Raw genomic sequence first — 18340 nt, 5'->3', positions numbered from 1 at the left:
CAACATTTTTCAGGGGGATCATCAAACTGTATCAAACTCTAATCTAAACTAACGGATTAAAGTACTAGCTGGTTTAGAGTCCCAAAAACAAGCGTGGCATATCATTGATGATGTCTCCTGTGAAGACAACATGTCTTCATGCTTGCTATCATCCTTAACCTCTACTTTAACCATAACTGACATCTCCGGCTCTTGCGGGGATGTCACTAGGGTATTTAGTTCTTGCGTGAGTAAGCGTCTTGAGTCCTTGATAGTCTCGTCTATAGAGCTATTCCACCACATGGGCGATGCAGTGACAGAGCACCGATTACAGATCTCTTGTGAGCCAGATTGTGATACATTTTTACTGATCACACCCTTGGATCCATATCCATATGTACCAGTTGTTCTTCTGCCATGTATGGAGCCAGGACCTTGCCATGATGACAGTGATCCAATGCCTGGATTCAGAGCCATGATAAGCCGGCTCTTCCGCATCGCACTCGGGATAGATCTGTCGCATTGCTTGTAATAATACACGTAGGTCTGAAGAGCGTTTCGGTCTGTCATAGCGTCAGGCTGATCTCGTATCTGAATGATCTTACGCGAGGATAGGTTGTGGTTAGGACACCAAATCATTGGAACCATCAAACCACCCTTCACATTTTTAGTAGGCTGCATCTCAAATGCGATTTTATAGCCAGCCTCTCGTGCGCAAGTTACATGAAACGCTTTCTTACACCCTTCGCCACATCCTACACACACACCAGCCTTTTGTCTACAGATGAAACATGTTTGTTTCCATCGCTCGTGGCGAATTCTTCCAATAGACTCAATCGGAGACAGTGTCTCCACATCAACAAAAGTTATTTCAGGGATCCAAACAGCGCAGAGGACGTGCGCCCAGTTGTTGCCTGTAGTCCTCTTAATAGCTTGAGGGCCTTTGCCCAAGGACTTGGTACAGAGGACACAAGTATAGCTCTAAAAAAATGAGCCGTAAAATTAATAGCTGAATAAGGAAAATGACTCAAGGTTCCAAAGTAAAACTAACATTGGACACAGACTATACCGTTGAACATGTGGGGTTTTGGTCGTTAAGACAAGCATCACAGTACCAATTACGATTGCTGGTAGTGGAAACAACACCGTAGCAATCTTGCACAAATTTAAAGAGTTTAACGACAGTGTTAGTCCCCACAAACAAAAACTAACGCCATATTAATTAATAATTGATGACATACCACGATGAACAGTCAGTTGGCACTTTTGACAATTCATTAGCTGCTCTCCAGATGAAGCCAAGTTGCCACATATGACGCATGGTACCGGAGGGGGTGGTGATGGCGAACGACTAGGCTCACGCGACTATATGTCAATTTTTGATCCGGTTAGATATCATGTCTGTAGATACTATGGTATGCCCATCATAATGCAGGATTGCTTAAAAATTACCTGTTCCTTGATCTTTTTACCATTCCCTGATTTAGGCTCTATCCGTTTACGCTTGATTCCAGCTGCTGTATCAACTGCATTGGGAGATACCTTGCTAGGTCCGTTTATTTGACCTTTGCCTAAACACACGATTTTATGTTAGTCATCATAATCGGGTACTATACCTAAAAACCATAATCTGTAAAAAAATGTTTCACCTGTGGTCAGATCCTTGGCTTTTAGTTTCTTGGTGTCCTTTTGAGAGTCTGTTAAAGAAGGTAGGGCCACATAACGTACCCAGTCACTACCGCAATCATTACAGAACACCTTCGGATTCTTTTTCTGAAGATCCACTTCTCCCGGTGCCCTTCGCCATACGGATGAATTAGTAGTTCCACAATGAGCGCATTCGAAGATATGAATATTCTCAGCCGACCGCAAGATAACCGAATCGTGGTCCAGCGCTCGTTCTTGCTCTGCTTCTGACCCAGACTTTGCACGACTAGCATGTTCCACGACAGGTGAAGTAACTACCCCTCTGCCTACAGACTTGAATTTTTTGCTGGTTATAGAATAGAGCGTTAATAGTGGATAATATCCATGTAGTGTTTGCCATTCCATAACTAAATGGAGCAGAACCTACTTTGGTTTGTTGATTTTGGTAAAGACAGAATAAACTGGTTGATAACGCTCGGTTTTCTTCCAATGATAAAAGAATCGTACAATATCTTTCATGGATCGTGTCTCGACTTTTTTCTTGATAGCGAAGAGCTCATGTCCATAAAGTCTAATGCCTTCCTCAAACGCCTCTACCTCCTTAGCTGTCCAGTCTTCAATGTCAAAATCATGTTTTTGAAGCTTAGACATCTCCCCAAGGGCCATATTAGCATCGAATCCATGCTTTTGTAATGTCAGTAACGCTTTATCCATCAAGTCTGCTGAGTGTATTTGCAATGGCAAATTTAGATCCTTTAAGCGGCTAATATAACTTGCAACTATCGGTATGCATTGATGAAGGCGTTAGATTATATTAAGCCTGATTACCTATACCAAAATCAACCTTTACTCACTATCAACGCATATTATATACATTACCATATTCCTCGGAAACACTGCTTGGCTTGAAGTATTGCAAGCTTACGGTTTCATCACCTCCACGTTCTGTCCGCAATGGTTCATCAGTACTCGTACCGGACCTTGTTGGGGGGGAAGGTGCTGCAGGACTGTCGTTCCCATCTGTTCCTTGGTCGATTAACGCTGTGTGTGTTCGAAATGTTACCTCCGCGACCTCCGCTATGTCGAAATGTATCGAGAATTTTATCGATAAGTATTACGGGTCCAACTTCAGCTCTGGTCCCTTTATATATAAATATATATACATATATGCAGTATTGGTAAGCTTTCGTTGAACTACAATCGTACCTTCAAGAGGCTTTTGTTTGTGTGGCGGTCGACCACCACGACCACCTCTTTTAGAACGGCCCCGTGAGCCATTATTTTGTGGATCATCAAATAGGGTAGATGTGGCGAGGATATGTCCCGGTCCATCCCATTTTACAACGAATGCCTGATATTTCGGCCCCACTCGGCTTGACGCACGAGGATATACACGGTCATCAGGATCTAGAAGCAGATAGCAGATTATTAATAAACTATGTATTTAAAATCCAGGCTCAGAAGGCATGCAGTATTGCTCACCAAAAATATCCTGAATATCAGCATGTGTTCCGAAATATCTGAAGGGCCACATGTGCGACATTTTTTGTTCCTGAGATATAGAGGGCGCCATTGCTGTCGTACTTCCAGAATCATTTCGGGAGCTCTCTCTTAGGCTATGGGAAGTCGGAGCAACTGTCAAGGTCGAAAGAGACTTCTGTTTCGGAGAACTCCTTGGTGAGTTTTGCCCTGAGGAAGTAGCTGAATGATTAGTAGTAGAGGACTGCTTTAATAATGATGATGAAGTGGTAGAGGGAGATGAAGCAGATTCCAGTGCAAGTTTAGTGCAAAGCGCGCACTGGAAAGCAAAACCTTTAGAAGGTTTACGCAACATGGGTGGATTAATGCACAGCATATGATGAAAACCTTGACACATAATACACTTCAATGCTTCTCCGCTAAAAGAGTGTACAAATGTAATGCAAAAACGAGTGTTAATAGTGGTACAGGTCATATATACATATTTTGTAAGCAATAAGAAATATGTAGTATAATGAATAGCAAGATGTGTGAAGCACTATCTGATTTCTTTTTTTTTTTTTTTTTTTTTTTTTTGCCCTTTCTTTTACATGACTCTGAACTCCCATATTCTCGTATCAGATGCATGGTATTATTGCTTGTCCTCTCTACTGTAATACAGCAAATTAGCAAAAATGCAGAGGTTTTTTTTTTATCATAAGCACGCATCTTGCGCTTCCAATTTGTATGGACAAAGAGCCATGAATGGTGTAGGGACATAGCCTTGCCGCTTATCAATTGCCACATTTGGAAGTGAATGCTTGCATAGTACTTCTTACCTAGCGCACCATCGTTTGCAGATCAAACATACTCTGTGAGCATCGGTATATTCAGACGCTGTTCCAGCCTCGACAACAATATATTGGTATCTCTTGCCAAGCTCTTCTGCTACATCAGGTGGCAAGTTGCGAACTGACTCAACTGGGATTACATCATAAAATCGATGAATGTAACGATCGAAAAGCTGACTGTAATAAAAGTGATCTGGCTTTTTTTTGTATGAATCTAAATCCTTAATATATGCCTGATGGGTTACAGTACAGCGACCCCGAATACTTGACAGCGGATTCATGTCCGAGTGCATAGTTGCAACGAGAAGACGAGGGTCATGGTTTCTCCGAGCCATAACATCTTTTGGTCGATAAAACCAGCCAATCCTGACTTGCAGTGGTTTCCCTTTGATCTCTTTCCCAAATTCCATGACTCGTCCAATGTAGTAGGATTCTCCAATGAACTCTGAAGCCATGTAAACATGATCTATAGCAACAGCAGCAAGACATATCATAGCCGATAGCATATAGAACAAGTGAACAGAAAAACGGAGGTATTAGTATAGTTAATAGATATTAAATTCCTACAATTAACATTGAATTTAATGCGTACCATTCACAGATATGAGAGTGCCGTCCCTGAGAGGTGCTGATGTGATTCTATTGGACTGACCAGTCATAGTTTTAAAGGGAAGCACTACAGACAGTTGAAAGTCACCCTGATTCTAGAGATGGGAGGAGTTGTCCTTTCTTACAAGCAGGTGAGAAGGAAATAGAAATAGATAAGACAATGAGCTAATGAATAGGGCCACAATGAGAATGAAGAAGGGCCGATCCAAAGATTCCAAAGATGGGAGGTTTTGTAAAAAGGATGTTGCACAAAAAGTGAGGAAGGGTGATATCGCAAGTCTTTATTTCCTGCTAAAATCTAACGATGACGATAATGCCTTTATTACAGAAGTGAAAGCATGTTTCACACAAAGAGATCGAGATTTGTTTCCTACTCTTTGTCACTCATTTGAAAGGCTGCAAACATTAATATTTGACAGACTGGATCGTTTCACTGTAGGATCGATATCTTTTTGGAACCTCCAGTCTCTGGCATATTTGTCCATTTTCTACTGAGCGATTTGGCTAGCACACACAGTTCCATTTGCCACCATTTTGTACAGACCTTCCTCAAGCTCTCATTCTCACACTCACATACCGAATAACTACTTTGCAGGAATCATCAATAGCAATGGCTGATAATCCATATCCTGTTGGAACAACTGTCTTTGCTAAACTCAAAGGTTACCCATGGTGGCCGGCTCGTGTAAGTATTCATTATAAAAGTATAGTTTCACATTAAATAGCATAACGATATCTTTTCATTTTCTATAAGCGCTTGAGCAATTAATTATATATCCTAATACAACTGGTTCCTCTTGTCATATTCGCTAGATTGAGAGCGAAGATGACTTACCTGAAAATGTTAGTAGCAAAAAGCCAAAGCAGAGACCCATCTGGCCTGTATTTTTCTTTGGTTCATATGATTAGTAAGTGTTAATTCAGACAGGATCGGATGCAGGTGCAGATATACTTAGATGTTATGGACAAACTGCAGGTGGACAAATCACCGATGGATAATATTGAGTTTTTGGATCAACTCACAAACCCACAAGAGCAGTCATCTTGGCAGTACGCCCATTTACACTGGTCAATCGTCAAAGACATGGGCTTATAAATGAGGAAGATTGTGATCGGAGGCCGTACGAACATAGTTTTGGTGAATAGGGTTACCAATAGGCATTAACTAGGAGGAAAGGAACCTTTTGCGCATCAACATGTACATGATATGAACAACTCGCAAAATAAGACGGCTTCTAGAGAGAAGACAATGCTTTCTCTCCCAAGAAGATGTACAGTCAACAACAATAGACGTCTTTACGCTGCTGGAACCCGTAGCATAGTTTATCAACAGATAACTGATTGAGAAGAGTGCGCCCCTAATCAAAAAAAAAAAAAAAAAAAAAAAAAAAAAATCATATTATTGTCTTGATTATCCTGATCGTCATATTCATCGACTTCTTGAAATGCTAATACTTATGTTTTAATCTTCTTGTTAACACTATTGCTGTACGTTAGCGGCTGGTTTGGGACCTCGGAGCTAAAATCGTTTGAAACTGCTTCAGCGGAGAAGGCAAAGTTATCGCTTCGAAAGGGAAATGCTCTCCGGACCGCACTCAGTGAGGCTCTAGATCCCAGCCTTATCCCTGAGAGAGTTACAGTTACGTCGGCAGACGAGGATGATGAAGAAGAGGATGAAGAAACACATGTATCAGAAACTCAGTCTCGTAAAAAGACTACTCCCAAAGTTAAAAAAACGAACAAAACCGAGTCTGCAGAAAAGAAAAGGCGGTCCAGTGCAACTGAAAGCCAAATCCCCAAGCGCAAACCTTCTAAAAGATCTGTGGCTGCTGATGATGATGACGAGGACGAATCACCGAAGGTAAGGGGCACATATTACCTTTAAGTAGTATGTCTGTACAATATCGCTTTTATGTTTATCTTCTGATTGAATGACTGTCATGAATCTAAAACATAGACCAAAAAACGCGCCAGTATTACTGGACGAAGCCAACTTGAGTCTGACAAAAGGAGTGTGGAGGATGATATCAATGGGGCTGATGTAAGTAATGGCCGCACTCGGAAATCAGACGATGATGGCGATCTAGGCGATCAAAATCGTACCAAGAAAAGGTTGCGAAGTATGTAAAATCTACCTCAGGAATACATATTCGTTTAAACGTTTAATTCATTAATGCTATTGATAATCTATTCTATCGGCATTGGTTGCAATTTTTGCTGTATGATCAAGGCTACTAACCACTCTATATCGGCCACTTCCTATAGGTGGACAACCAAATGAGCGACTTTTAAAATTACGACACAAACTTCAGAAATTACTCTTAGTAGAGGGTCTATCAGATGAGATTCTTGTTCAGGTACAACTTCAAAATGTTTCTAATAAGGCGACATAGTTCTGTCTTGTAGTGTTATTCCAATACATCAACCACTCATATCCTTTGGCCATTTATAGAATCTAGAACGTGCTCACCCTATTCTTGCTGAAGTAGAAGCCTTCAAAATCGACTTACAGATGCTCAAGGTAAGTTTTGTGAACTCCTCTTGTTGAAACATACATAATTATATGTTTAACCTCTTTATTTGTAATTATATAATGAATTCTTAAATAGGATACTAAAATTGGACGGTTGATGAAGAAGATTTCGGCCTTGCAATTTAGTCAGGATCCTCATCAAATTGTTGAACGCTCGCTGAACCTGATCAAGCAGTATAAGAGCCTAATGGAAAAGGCACAAGAAACAGGCGAATCTGGGAGTCCTTTAGAAAAGATTACTGATGTGACTACACCAAAAGAAACAGTACTCAGCACTTTGGAACAAAAAGTTATCACCACTGAAGAGGATGTTCCTGGAAACTCACGAGCTCTGGCCTCAGATGCTTCTAATCATACAATGGATACTCTACCAGCTCCTGCGGCTATCGTTGCAGCTTTGACAGCAATTGTTGATACTGATACACAGGTATCAACAGACAGATCTACAATGAGCGAGACGACAGTTGAGACGACAATTGAAACGAAAGTTGAGACCACCAGCGCGTCTTTTCAGGGATCTTCATTATAAAAAAAAAAAAAAAAAAAAAAAAAGGCGACATGAAGCGGCATTGTCATTCAATATCGGATTAGGAGACGATTTAATATGTCGAGAGTTTATCTGTAAGGAATTGGCGCTGCTAAACAGTCGTGAATTTATAAACTTATGGTAAACAGAAAGAAGGAGTGCATGTGTTGAAGGTGTGGAACATTTTTGTACAAATATTGAGATACTCATGATCCAGGTTAAGCGTTATATTCCACTGAATGAAACGCAGGTTGGATACATACCTTAGAGGAGAAAAACAAGGCATATCAATTAAAAAGAGTCTGTTTTAAGGTTGACGTGCGTGCCAATCTTATATTCTTGTGGGCTTGTTGAATATGTGCCTTACCTTGAATGGACTCTCTCTCAATCAGGTGTCAGATAACTGAACCCTAAATGGCAGGCCATTGAGGTGATAGAGAGGTACTATTGTACCAACTTAAATCTCATTTAAGATTCGTTTTTGAGAACTTTGTTCAATACAGAGGATGCTTTGCCGCAATTGAAAAGATGTTGCATGGACCAATCTTAACTTATGAAAGATATCGAGGCCATTGTATTGTCGTATAAGGGTGTTGATAGCTTGATATGGTTGCTAACATGGCTTTTTGAAGATCCACCGGCAGAGGCGAGATTAAAGCGCGGAACTGTTGGTTACTAGTTTTTCACAAAGGAACCTTCAAACCTAATGGTGGTGATATAGGACAGTCTGATATATATATATTGACTTATTAAGACTATCAATCACATTCATGTTGCCTTTTGAAATCAAGTGAATAGGAGGGTTGTAAAAACAACGACCAGAGCTACCACAGTTCTCTAAAAGCACAAATGAGTAATACTAGAAGCTTTGGGAAAAATAGATGCACTGCAAATCTATGCTGCATACGGCCCAAGGCTCCTCTACCTCAAGAACAGTCACGATACTGCCATAATCAAACATTTTTATGGAGACGCAAGCGAAGGAAGGAGGCCTTAACGCAATTGAGATCGAGCTTAATGGAATGTCCAATAAGTGAGGGCCTCATAACAGTGCCTTGTAAAACAAGGCTGATTATTATAGAATGGCCGTAAGACCACAATCTTGAAAAGCAAATAACAATTGAGTAAGGAGCTCTATGGCTGATGGTCTTAATAAGACCTTCTTCATCATAAATGCACCACAGCGTCAATAGCGGGATGGATCGTTGGACATAGCAGAACTGATGCAAGTTCCTGGGGGTAAGGTCAAAAGACTATAGAGGCGAAATACACCGATGCCTGCCGCTATTTTGGGATTGGGTAGTGAGCACATCAGTATAGCTTTTTTGGCATTTATGCTAATGGTGATAGTGATGGCACTTTATCGATGAGATATACCAAATCTAGGGAAGACCATGTGTGTTATCAGTTAAGATAAAATGGGAATCGTCATGCTCTGCTTTTATTCTCTAAAACCACTGATCAACTGTGGTGCCGAGATTGAGATTGTAACAATTGTTATAATTATTTAGTTTTTATTTAAAATGGCGGTGGCGACATGGTATCAATTTCTGAGGATCCTCCAGAGGCTGCCGGTGAGAGCGCCGTGGTATCGCCATATTCAAGCTCGCTTGGTAGGTACAGGAATGACGTGGGGTCGTTCCTTGGATGCTCCGCTGGGAGGTTAATGTGCATGTAAAATGTGTCACTAACCATTTGTCCTGTGAACGATTGAATCATCGCCTCTTCAGACAGAGAGTTGCTAGGTGAACTAGCGTTAGATGGTGCCATATCAGGGGAGCATGCTGCTAGACCGCTATGATTATTAATACTGTCATTTCCACCTTGACTAGACTGACTATGCTTTTGTAAATGTGGTGATAATGAGGCCGAGGGTTGAAGCGAGAACGTCGAATCTTCGATGATTGGAGGAGAGAGTGGATTCTGAACTGAGGCGGAGGAATGTGATGTTGCAGGTGAGGGTAGTGATGTTTGGCTTCTAGGAATAGAAGTCAAGAATATATCATCAGTTAATATTTTTGAGACTGCTGAAGGAGAAGCGGATGAGCTTGGGATCCTGGTCTGCATCACGCCATGAGTGTTGTACGTGCTAGATGCTGCTGTTGAAAAGAGTGCCTCTTGCCTTGGATCAAAAGCGATCGACTGAATATCTATAACTTCTTCAGTAGTAGTTCCTGGTAACCCACCGAGATGATTGCTATCACCCACCAAATTAGAAGCAACGCTATTCAGCCCGGGGATGCTAGGCTCATTGATGGGCATCCATGACCCAAAGATTGCCTGTGTTTGTTGGCCTTGCTGGCTTGATGGGTCAACAGCAACTTGCGAACGAGCCGGTAGGAGCTGATTGGGCAATTGGTTCGATACAGCGGGAGGTTGAAGCAAGGTTGACTGGCCCTGGAACAGGACCGAGTTTTGAAGCAAGATGTTTTGCTGTACCTGAAGAGAGGGATTATATAACTGCTGTGATAGCTGATGTGATGGGTGATTTGTTGAGATTTGCTGTTGTTGTTGCTGCTGACGTTGTAATAGCATCTGCTGGTGATGTTGACGTAACATTTGAAATTGCTGCTGCTGTTGCTGTGAATAAGCCTGATTCATTTGTCGCTGGTGAGCAACTTGTTGTAAACGGTGTTGATGAAGTTGATGCTGGTAATGCTGATAATGCTGATGATGCTGCAAGAATTGTTGGTTTGGGTGTTGTGCTACCGTTTGTAAGGCTTGCTGCTGATGTTGCTGTTGCTGCTGTTGCTGTTGTTGCTGCTGTTGCTGTTGTTGTTGTTGTTGTTGTTGCTGTTGCTGTTGCTGTTGCTGTTGCTGTTGCTGTTGCTGTTGCTGTTGCTGTTGCTGTTGCTGTTGCTGTTGCTGTTGCTGCTGTTGCTGTTGCTGCAGCTGTTGTTGTTGTTGCTGAGGAGAAGGGTAAGAATATATAATAGGTTGGCCCTGTTGATCCATCTGTCCATGTTGCATTTGATGTATCTGCGTCTGCTGCTGCTGCTGCTGTTGTTGTTGCTGTTGTTGCTGCTGCTGCTCCTTGGCAAGCAATTTAGATTGTAAAAGCTCTCGACGCTTTATAGTAGCCGCTTCCTTGGCTAAATCCAAACTCGACCTTTGCTGTGCCAAAGCAGCACGACATGAAGCGAGAAGATCTGCAACATCAGACTTCTTGGACCGGTTAATTCTGAAAAACTGCAGGTTTTCAACTTGCTCTACATAATCCATAGATTTTTGGAGATCCCTCCTTGACTCCTTTGCTAATGTGGAGTCGACCATACACTTAGAATTTCGAAGGTGAATACGAATAGCGAAATTGAGTGCATATCGTGTTGGAGTAATCTTTTCGAACGTTCGGGGCGCCTCCTTTAGCAGGATCCCACATATTTTGGTTATTTCCTTCGCTGCTTGGGTACAATAGCCCTGTGAATCTGGAGGACCGTTCTCCCGTGAAGGTTGGAATGCCTCAGGACTCTTCGGATTGGGTAAATATGGATGGTGAAGCAAAATAATGAGTGCATAGCATAGCAGCTGGGCACCTGCCGCCAAAGACTTGACATCAGATGTGATGGATCCTTTTTTAGGAACAAGATCAAATACGGGTGGCAGTTTCTCCTGCCACTCAACTAACTCCTTGTCTAAGCGATCCAAGTTCTCTAACAAAACCTGTTTTGATGGCGGTGGGCGTTGGGAAACGAGCTTTGAGTTCTTGCGGATCTTTCGGCAAATTTGCCAACCGCGGACACAATGGATCAAGTACTGATCTGAGTAATACTCCGTATCTGGACCCAGATCTCCCACTTGCACCATCTCCACACTAATTTCATCATCATTGATCAATGTAGGCTTCCCTCCAATTGCAGAAGAAGTTGAGTCGAATACATAACAGCACCAAAACACACGTGCTCTGTAAGCTCTCATGAATGGATTGACAGACTCATCTAGTTTTGTATGAAGACCCATATCCAGAGCCATAGTGATAGCCTGGCTGATGAATCCTGAGCGTTGCGCAGGAGATTTGTGTCCAATGGCAAAAAGAAGCAGAGACTGGATGGTGCAAATATGTGTGGTCAAATACTTTTTATCCAACAGCGCTACGTCCATTACATACAGAAAAAAAAAAAAAAAAAAAAAAAAAAAGAAGTATCCCCCATTAGTCAGCACTAATCATAAAAACCCTATGGCTGGTGCCACTATAGATGGATAGTAGTATCGATTATTACCTTGGCCACGCACGAAGAAATCCTCCCCCACTGTGCTTTCATCATCAGAGTCTTTTCTGAGTGGCAGCGTATTGTCTGAATACATACATCCACAATAATATACCGCATTGCATAGCAATAAGCAATGCGGTATATGAATATTTTCTTCGCACACTCGTAAAACTTCGCGTTGCACCATAGGCAAAAGAATAAAGTGGTTCTAAAACAAATTAAAAGTAGTGGATGATATGGTCAGTAGCAACATCTTCATACCTTGAATAAAGAGGTCTTTACTTAAAAAGGAGAATCGGATATTTACGACATACCTTGTAATAGAGCTCTGCAAGATACTTGCGAGTTGTGACATCAGGAAGTATCCGCATCTCTGGGGGTACAACCTGATCTTCTGTGTTGGTAGATCGGATCTGAGGTCCCCACAGATCGTCGTCATCCAAGTCAGTGGAGATGGTCGCAGCGTTAGGACCATAATATGCCATGGTATTAAGAGTGGTCTCGGAGAGCATTGCTGCGAGAGCATCCATCTGTTCAGGAATGGCGGTATTTGATTGGGTTATTGGCTCTGAAACAGTCGTCTTTGACAGGCTACTTGCGGTCTGACCACCTTGAAGTATGGGATATTGCTGTAGCTGTTTGGTTTATTCGACAAGGATATGCTTTATTAGTCTTTTTACGATTAAGTTCACGCGAAACCATGTCAAGACATATGGATTTTCATTTTATTTACCTCAGGGCGACCTGCTACGTGCGGATTACTGTTGACGCCATCTACGCTGGATTGACCATTCGTATACTGTGTGGTATCTGTTGATAGCCTTTGATGTTGATTATTTATCGAATAAGCATTAATATTGCTGCCATTAAATTGATTTCCGTGTAATGTTGCTTGGTCGAATAAGAAGTAATGGTTTGGTAAGGGCTGGTGAGGCAAGGAAATCGGTTGCTGATACACCAGTCCTGAAGAACTGCTTGCGGTGCTATGGTTCTCAACATTATAGAAAGATGCGCTAACTTGAGGCAGTGACTGTAGTGTGGACGTCGGGGAAGGTGCGGTACCAGGTTGTTTCCTTTTTACGCCAGACTTGAAGCGCTTTGCACCCTCCCCATTCTGTGAGAATGCTTCGTCGGGTGATTCTGTCATGTCTAGCCTTGTCTTTTTAAATAAAAAATGAAAATCACGAGGACTATATCGAATACTGTTGAGATGGCTGAAGAGAGAATAGGATTGACAAAAGGAAGAAATAGAGAGGAATAAAACTCGACACGAACAATGAAATGACAGGTGAGGATCGAGTAATCTGCAAGCGCAGTTTGCAGTATGAGTTGTGCAGCACGAGTATAAAAAAAAAAAAAAAAAAAAAGATGGACGCTTGATGAATAATTAAGTACTAAAAAAGAAAAAAGATGCGACTGAACAATGAATGACAGAGACTCTGTGTTCCAGACATTCAAGGACAAAAAAAATCAAAACAGAAATCTGTATACCAAACAACCTTGTCCTCCCTGGCGATGGTATATTTATCCTGTTCCATACACAAACGATATACCAATGTGTACTTTGTAACGTCACCGACTGCCGGCGCTTGGTACTTGTTATTTCCAGTCCAGAAGAGGGGAACCTCTGGGGATGGATTGTGTCCCAATATCGAATTATCGAACTCTTCCGTCTTCCGCGGAGAATGCATACATTTTTAATTGAAATTTAAGGTATTACACAATCTTTTATTTAAGTTATCTGCCCTCCAACCCAAAAAAGAAAAAAATCTTCCCGTCTATTGGGATGGTTTATGGGTAAACATTACAAGGACCTTCGGAGGGAAAAAGAGTGGACGACATCTTCAAATCGTCTGGTATAGTGTTATTCATAGCCGATCCACTATGGTAATTTATGAATATTTGTTCTACACAATGTGGTTCCTAATAAAAATAAGCGTACAGGGTTCTTCTTCGTTTCACATTTTTAGGAGAAATAGAGTCAATAGACAAAGACTGCCATGGCTATCATCGGATCTTTATTAGTGCTATCATTATCACCATTGTAATTATCTAAATGCAACAGGTATCCACACCTCGATGCACACAAGTCTTGTCTTCTAGAAGTGGTGGCACACGCATACAGAATGGAGCTCCCTACCTTGTTACTCGCTCAACCTATTAATAAAGATCATTCAGTCAGCACTCATTATCGGATCCCACACCCGATGCTCCTTCTCCACACTATCGTATGATGTTCGGCGACTAGAAAGGAGATCATCCAATATCCATATCCATTACTCACTAGGAACAGTTACTGACGCGACACTACCTCATCTCATACATCACCAACTGCAGTCAATCTATTTTCACTTCCTTTCTCTCCAACCTCTCTCTACTCTCTTCTTTCCTTCCTTCTACAATTCCTCAGACCCTTTTTTGTGCAAAAGCCTTTCAACCAAGGAGCAGTAATAGACTTATAGCTAAAATATCTTTCCGAGTTAATACAATCCTTTTGGCGCCACATCATCGATACAACATATTAAGCATTTATATCGCTCCATATATTCTAAAGAGCAGACATGGAAGAAAACCTCAATCAACTCAGTCAAACGACTATATTTTCAGATCTGCTAATTGTTAATCATATTGGACTAACTTCTTCAAGTCCTCAGGAACAGGAACCAAAAGCTTTAAATACATCAAACTCTCAGAATTTTAATTCATCCACATTGATGATGGATTCTATCATGTTTGCCAAATTGTTATCACAGTCTTCATTAAATGATATAGCTGACAACAGCATCTTCGACAACAAACATCCTTCAACCGCAATTGCAACATCCCTTAGTCCTAGTCAAGTAAAGAAGATAGCAAATCGATATCCTCTTGAAAACAGCATTACTGGGACGTTCGGATTAAAAAAGCAATTTTCCACATTCCCTGCAGACATGCATTCGTTCCAACAGCATATGACCTCATCACCTTCAGCAATGGTACCACATGGATGCACAAACAATTATGATAATACCAAAGACTGCGCTCCACAGGAACCACACATGTCATCGTTGATTACAGGGCAATCTTCAGAAGTAGTCATTATACCCACCTCGCTTCCGGTAGAATATAATCATAACAGCTCTGAATGCACGTCAGGCTGGTATCCACCATCCTCTTCAGCATCAAAGCAAGCAGCTCTAACAAGCCCTTCCACTTCGGAGCCAATCTTCAAGACAGTCAAGGCTATATCCATGTCATCAGTCTATTTCCCTCCCAGTGCCTCGGCTCTTCATCAGAAACGACGTAAAGCCAAAAGGCAAGCTTTACGCGCGCCTCGGCCCAAGAACTGCTTTATGTTATACCGATCTATAATTCTGCCGATGATTATGGTTGAACTTGGCATGATTAACAACAGAGTCATCTCCAAAATTGCAGCAGAGCGATGGCGAACTGAGTCAGAGTCTGTTAAGGCTTGGTATAAGCTGATGGCCAGTCGTGGGAAAGAAGAACATGCTCGGATACATCCAGGATATAAATATACTCCGCATAAGAAACTAATAGCAATGACTGCGGCAACAGAAACAATGTTTACTCTCAACGGGAACATTTGTTATCCTATCAATGACAGTTTTGACGTACCAGCTAGTGTTAACAATTCAAGGATAGAGGTCGGATATACTAATCAATTTGAATCCGTCCAAGATGCAAGCATATCAAATTTCAACAAGAGAATACGCTTAAATGAGCATGTTCCAGAGCAATCTTTGCTGCAGAAGAAGAGGCCGAAGAAAGGCTACAGGCTTCGAGGACAATCCACTGGTGCAAATACCGGTACTGAAGGTTGCAATAGCCATGGCTCTTCTGTAATCGTTCAATCTGACTGCCCTAGTATTTCTAGAATGTCCCCTTCAGGATATAGTCGTCCGACAGCCTTCTCAACATGGAAGGGCCATTCACTTATTGAGCAGCAGCTGTATTTAGGGCTCGAAGAAAACAAGAGCCGACGAACTCTGCAACAACCTCACCCGCAACATCAATCACAATCAATTCCATTTCTATGGCAGGCCTATTCTCTATTCACAGGCGATACTAGCAATCAAACGCGGTTCTCATTACCAAAACATGCGTTACCTTCAGATAATAGCTTCAGTTCAGGCACCCTAGTTGACCCTATCGATAATTGCATCAATCATGAGTACGCTTTCGCGGAGAATATGGATAGTCAAGGATTGTTAAGCGAACAGAGCAATGCACCCTTTTATTACGACTGTTGCAGTAAAATGCCATTGAGAACAGACTTGCCATATTTCATTTATGATGCCGCCAAGATATCTTCGAATGATTCAAACTCAATTTTATCGCAGTTGAATTCAGAGTATGAGCACAATCAAACCTGGATGCCGAATGACGTTTGTGAGATTAATGTACCGTTGTTTGGAGTCAAGGGATCAGAAACGTTTCTGGATCCATCAAGCATGCAATATATTAATCCTGAAGACTTCCAGCAGCCGTATTCTGTAGAAACAACTCCTTACTTGAGTGTTCAAGGTAGTCAGTTTCAGCCAAACTTGATCATTCCGCTTGCCCGACAAGGCTAACTGCAGACGTCGAATAAGGTTTGACCAATGACAGATATGACCCTATGCTATTCCGACCTTCAATCAAATTTATCGTTATACTCAAAAAGAGAGCAAGTTTCTATGCAGACAGATCACAGATATGTATTGTGAAATGCTACAAAATCTTATGCAGCCAAAATGTCTCTCCATTTCCTTTTTTTGCAATACTTCAATTAAGTCTGACGAATCTCTACAACAACCACTACCTCTACAACAACAACAACAAAAAAGACATCAAGGAGACTCTCTTTTCACTAAACACATTACTCGTCATCACTGACTTCCACATCCTCTTCGCCTGCGAATAGCTCGTCATCAACGTTAACATTAGCCATATCTTTCGTAATCCGTGCCGTAAGTTCGTCGTGTGTTTCAGTATCGTCCATGTCCCTTGCATATGATGAAAAGTCGAAGACATTGTCGTCGTCCTCGTCGTCGGCTCCAGCAATTTCGGGATTGAAGTCAAATAATTCTCTTCCGGAGAACTGTAACATCTTTCCAGCTTTGAAAGCAGCCTCTTTGGCTTTGCGTTTAGCTTGTTCTTCCTGTTCAGCACGTTCAGCACGAGTTCTCTTCCAAGCTGCAAAGGACTCTGCTGTCACAGGAGTGAGGTTCTTCCCCAGTTTATGGCGTTCCGTCTCCAAAAAGTCTTCAATTGAAATAACCTCTTTGTTCGCCTCAGCTCTGAGTTCAGCTTTGGTCTTTAACACGAAACCAGGAGGTAAAGCATGGCGATATTTACATTGTGTCCCTAAAGATCAAACATTAAAACAATTAAAAAAAATTGATGAATCTCATGCTTTTTTTTTTATTACTAGTTTTATTTGTATTATTTGTTATTTTTCTTTCTTTCTTTCTTTATAAAACATAAATTTTGCTTACCCCCGTTAGGACAGTCCCAGAACCAACCGTACTTTTGATTTTCAATGGCTTCCAAGAAATATTTGCACACAATGTCGGTAGTCGTCGCATTAGGATTGCCCTTTGATTTCGAATTAACAACAGACTCTAACTTTTGTTGATCCCACTTATCCATTGTATCTGTATAACAATAAACACGGATAGCAAAGCCAGTTATCAATATCATAGGTACTTTCAGATTCAATAGCCTTATTTCATGCTGTTCAGGATGAGCGACAATTACCATTCTTCTTTTCTTCATCACGATTATCAGTGTACAAGTCTCGCTTAGTAGTCTTTCGCTCAACATTTGGATCGTGAGAGAATTTGCATTTGTCGCCCTTTGTACATGTGCCAGCTTTGAAGAAAGCGCAGAGAACAGTTTTGGGGTTAACTCCGAAAGGAACTTTTTGCTGCACTTGAGCGGGTTTGAAAAGCTCATTAAGCTCATCTTTCTTGGCTTGTGCGGCACGCTTGCGTTCAGCAATAGCTTGCTTCTCACGCTCCTTTTCCAGCTACATTGCCAGCCAGCATAAGCGTAGTATAAGTCATCGTTCATTTTTAATAAATTGAAGTGTTAAAGGACAATCGATAAAAAAAGAAAAGGATGAGTACGGTTATTAAGTAAAATTAAGCTGTTGTTAAGACCCGTGCATCATTCCGTACGGCTATAACATATAATACCCACTATTTAACAAGGTGATCTCTAACATTACCATATCCTTTCTCGACTGACCAGCCTGTGCAGCCTGATTCTTGACGGTTTCTACATATCGACTGACTTTAGCAGATTTGTTCTTATTTTTAAGACCAAAGGTCTTATCTTCAACAATCTTTTTCTTCTCAGCAGTTTTCTTGGGGGGCATGATATGTGGAAGTGTGCTCTGTACTGGAAAATGTAATAGTAGCCGGGAACTGGAGTAAATGAGGAGAATAAATGTCCAATTGATGGATTGGGGGCGTAAAAAACGGCGTAGGAGTCCATAAGGTCATGTGCTCCGCTATATGTGACTACTAACTAAGCCACCTAA

The 18340-nt window shown here is 41.5% G+C and overlaps 5 protein-coding genes across 5 annotated transcripts; 2 read left to right on the top strand and 3 right to left on the bottom strand.

The window, feature by feature from the left end:
• Positions 1–48: 48 nt before the first annotated feature.
• BCR41DRAFT_401791 (hypothetical protein) lies at positions 49–4594 on the bottom strand (the record flags this gene model as incomplete). Its single annotated transcript, XM_022029250.1, has 11 exons — positions 49–960; positions 1049–1134; positions 1221–1344; positions 1432–1550; positions 1629–1972; positions 2054–2405; positions 2506–2703; positions 2833–3033; positions 3109–3524; positions 3924–4401; positions 4528–4594. 11 exons carry the CDS (start codon positions 4592–4594, stop codon positions 49–51), a joined length of 3297 nt encoding a protein of 1098 aa, XP_021875844.1.
• Positions 4595–4905: 311 nt separating this feature from the next.
• On the top strand, positions 4906–7606 carry BCR41DRAFT_426497 (hypothetical protein; the record flags this gene model as incomplete). The annotated part of the gene is made up of 8 exons (XM_022030739.1): positions 4906–5229; positions 5358–5426; positions 5521–5594; positions 6042–6405; positions 6502–6664; positions 6810–6901; positions 6997–7065; positions 7154–7606. The coding sequence occupies exons 1-8, from the start codon at positions 5155–5157 to the stop codon at positions 7604–7606; spliced, it is 1359 nt and encodes a 452-aa protein (XP_021875843.1). The 5' UTR covers positions 4906–5154.
• A 1515-nt stretch (positions 7607–9121) lies between these two features.
• On the bottom strand, positions 9122–12958 carry BCR41DRAFT_390480 (fungal-specific transcription factor domain-domain-containing protein; the record flags this gene model as incomplete). The annotated part of the gene is made up of 6 exons (XM_022028228.1): positions 9122–10000; positions 11156–11691; positions 11821–12019; positions 12126–12446; positions 12545–12610; positions 12893–12958. 6 exons carry the CDS (start codon positions 12956–12958, stop codon positions 9122–9124), a joined length of 2067 nt encoding a protein of 688 aa, XP_021875842.1.
• Positions 12959–15125: 2167 nt separating this feature from the next.
• BCR41DRAFT_281160 (high mobility group box domain-containing protein) lies at positions 15126–15341 on the top strand (the record flags this gene model as incomplete). Its single annotated transcript, XM_022020232.1, has 1 exon — positions 15126–15341. A coding segment is annotated over one exon (216 nt), but the record flags the coding sequence as incomplete, so codon positions are not given.
• A 916-nt stretch (positions 15342–16257) lies between these two features.
• On the bottom strand, positions 16258–18268 carry BCR41DRAFT_342906 (hypothetical protein). Its single transcript, XM_022022310.1, has 4 exons — positions 18026–18268; positions 17554–17824; positions 17292–17450; positions 16258–17160 (listed from the first exon to the last, which is right to left on the bottom strand). The coding sequence occupies exons 1-4, from the start codon at positions 18173–18175 to the stop codon at positions 16673–16675; spliced, it is 1068 nt and encodes a 355-aa protein (XP_021875840.1). The 5' UTR covers positions 18176–18268; the 3' UTR covers positions 16258–16672.
• Between the last annotated feature and the right edge of the window lie 72 nt (positions 18269–18340).

The sequence above is a fragment of the Lobosporangium transversale genome (genome assembly GCF_002105155.1).
Source record: "Lobosporangium transversale strain NRRL 3116 chromosome Unknown BCR41scaffold_68, whole genome shotgun sequence".
In the NCBI taxonomy this organism is placed as follows: domain Eukaryota; kingdom Fungi; phylum Mortierellomycota; class Mortierellomycetes; order Mortierellales; family Mortierellaceae; genus Lobosporangium; species Lobosporangium transversale.
Note: the sequence above shows the minus strand (reverse complement) of the source record. Positions and strands in the feature narration are given on the sequence as shown.

Bases quoted from the DNA above. Each gene is read 5' to 3' on its own strand.
- BCR41DRAFT_342906 (XM_022022310.1), bottom strand. From the start codon at position 18,175: ATGCCCCCCAAGAAAACTGCTGAGAAGAAAAAGATTGTTGAAGATAAG. The intron at 17,451-17,553 runs GTAATTGTCGCT...ATTGTTATACAG, and splicing joins TGATGAAGAAAAGAAGAATG to ATACAATGGATAAGTGGGAT. The intron at 17,161-17,291 runs GTAAGCAAAATT...TTTGATCTTTAG, and splicing joins CTGGGACTGTCCTAACGGGG to GGACACAATGTAAATATCGC.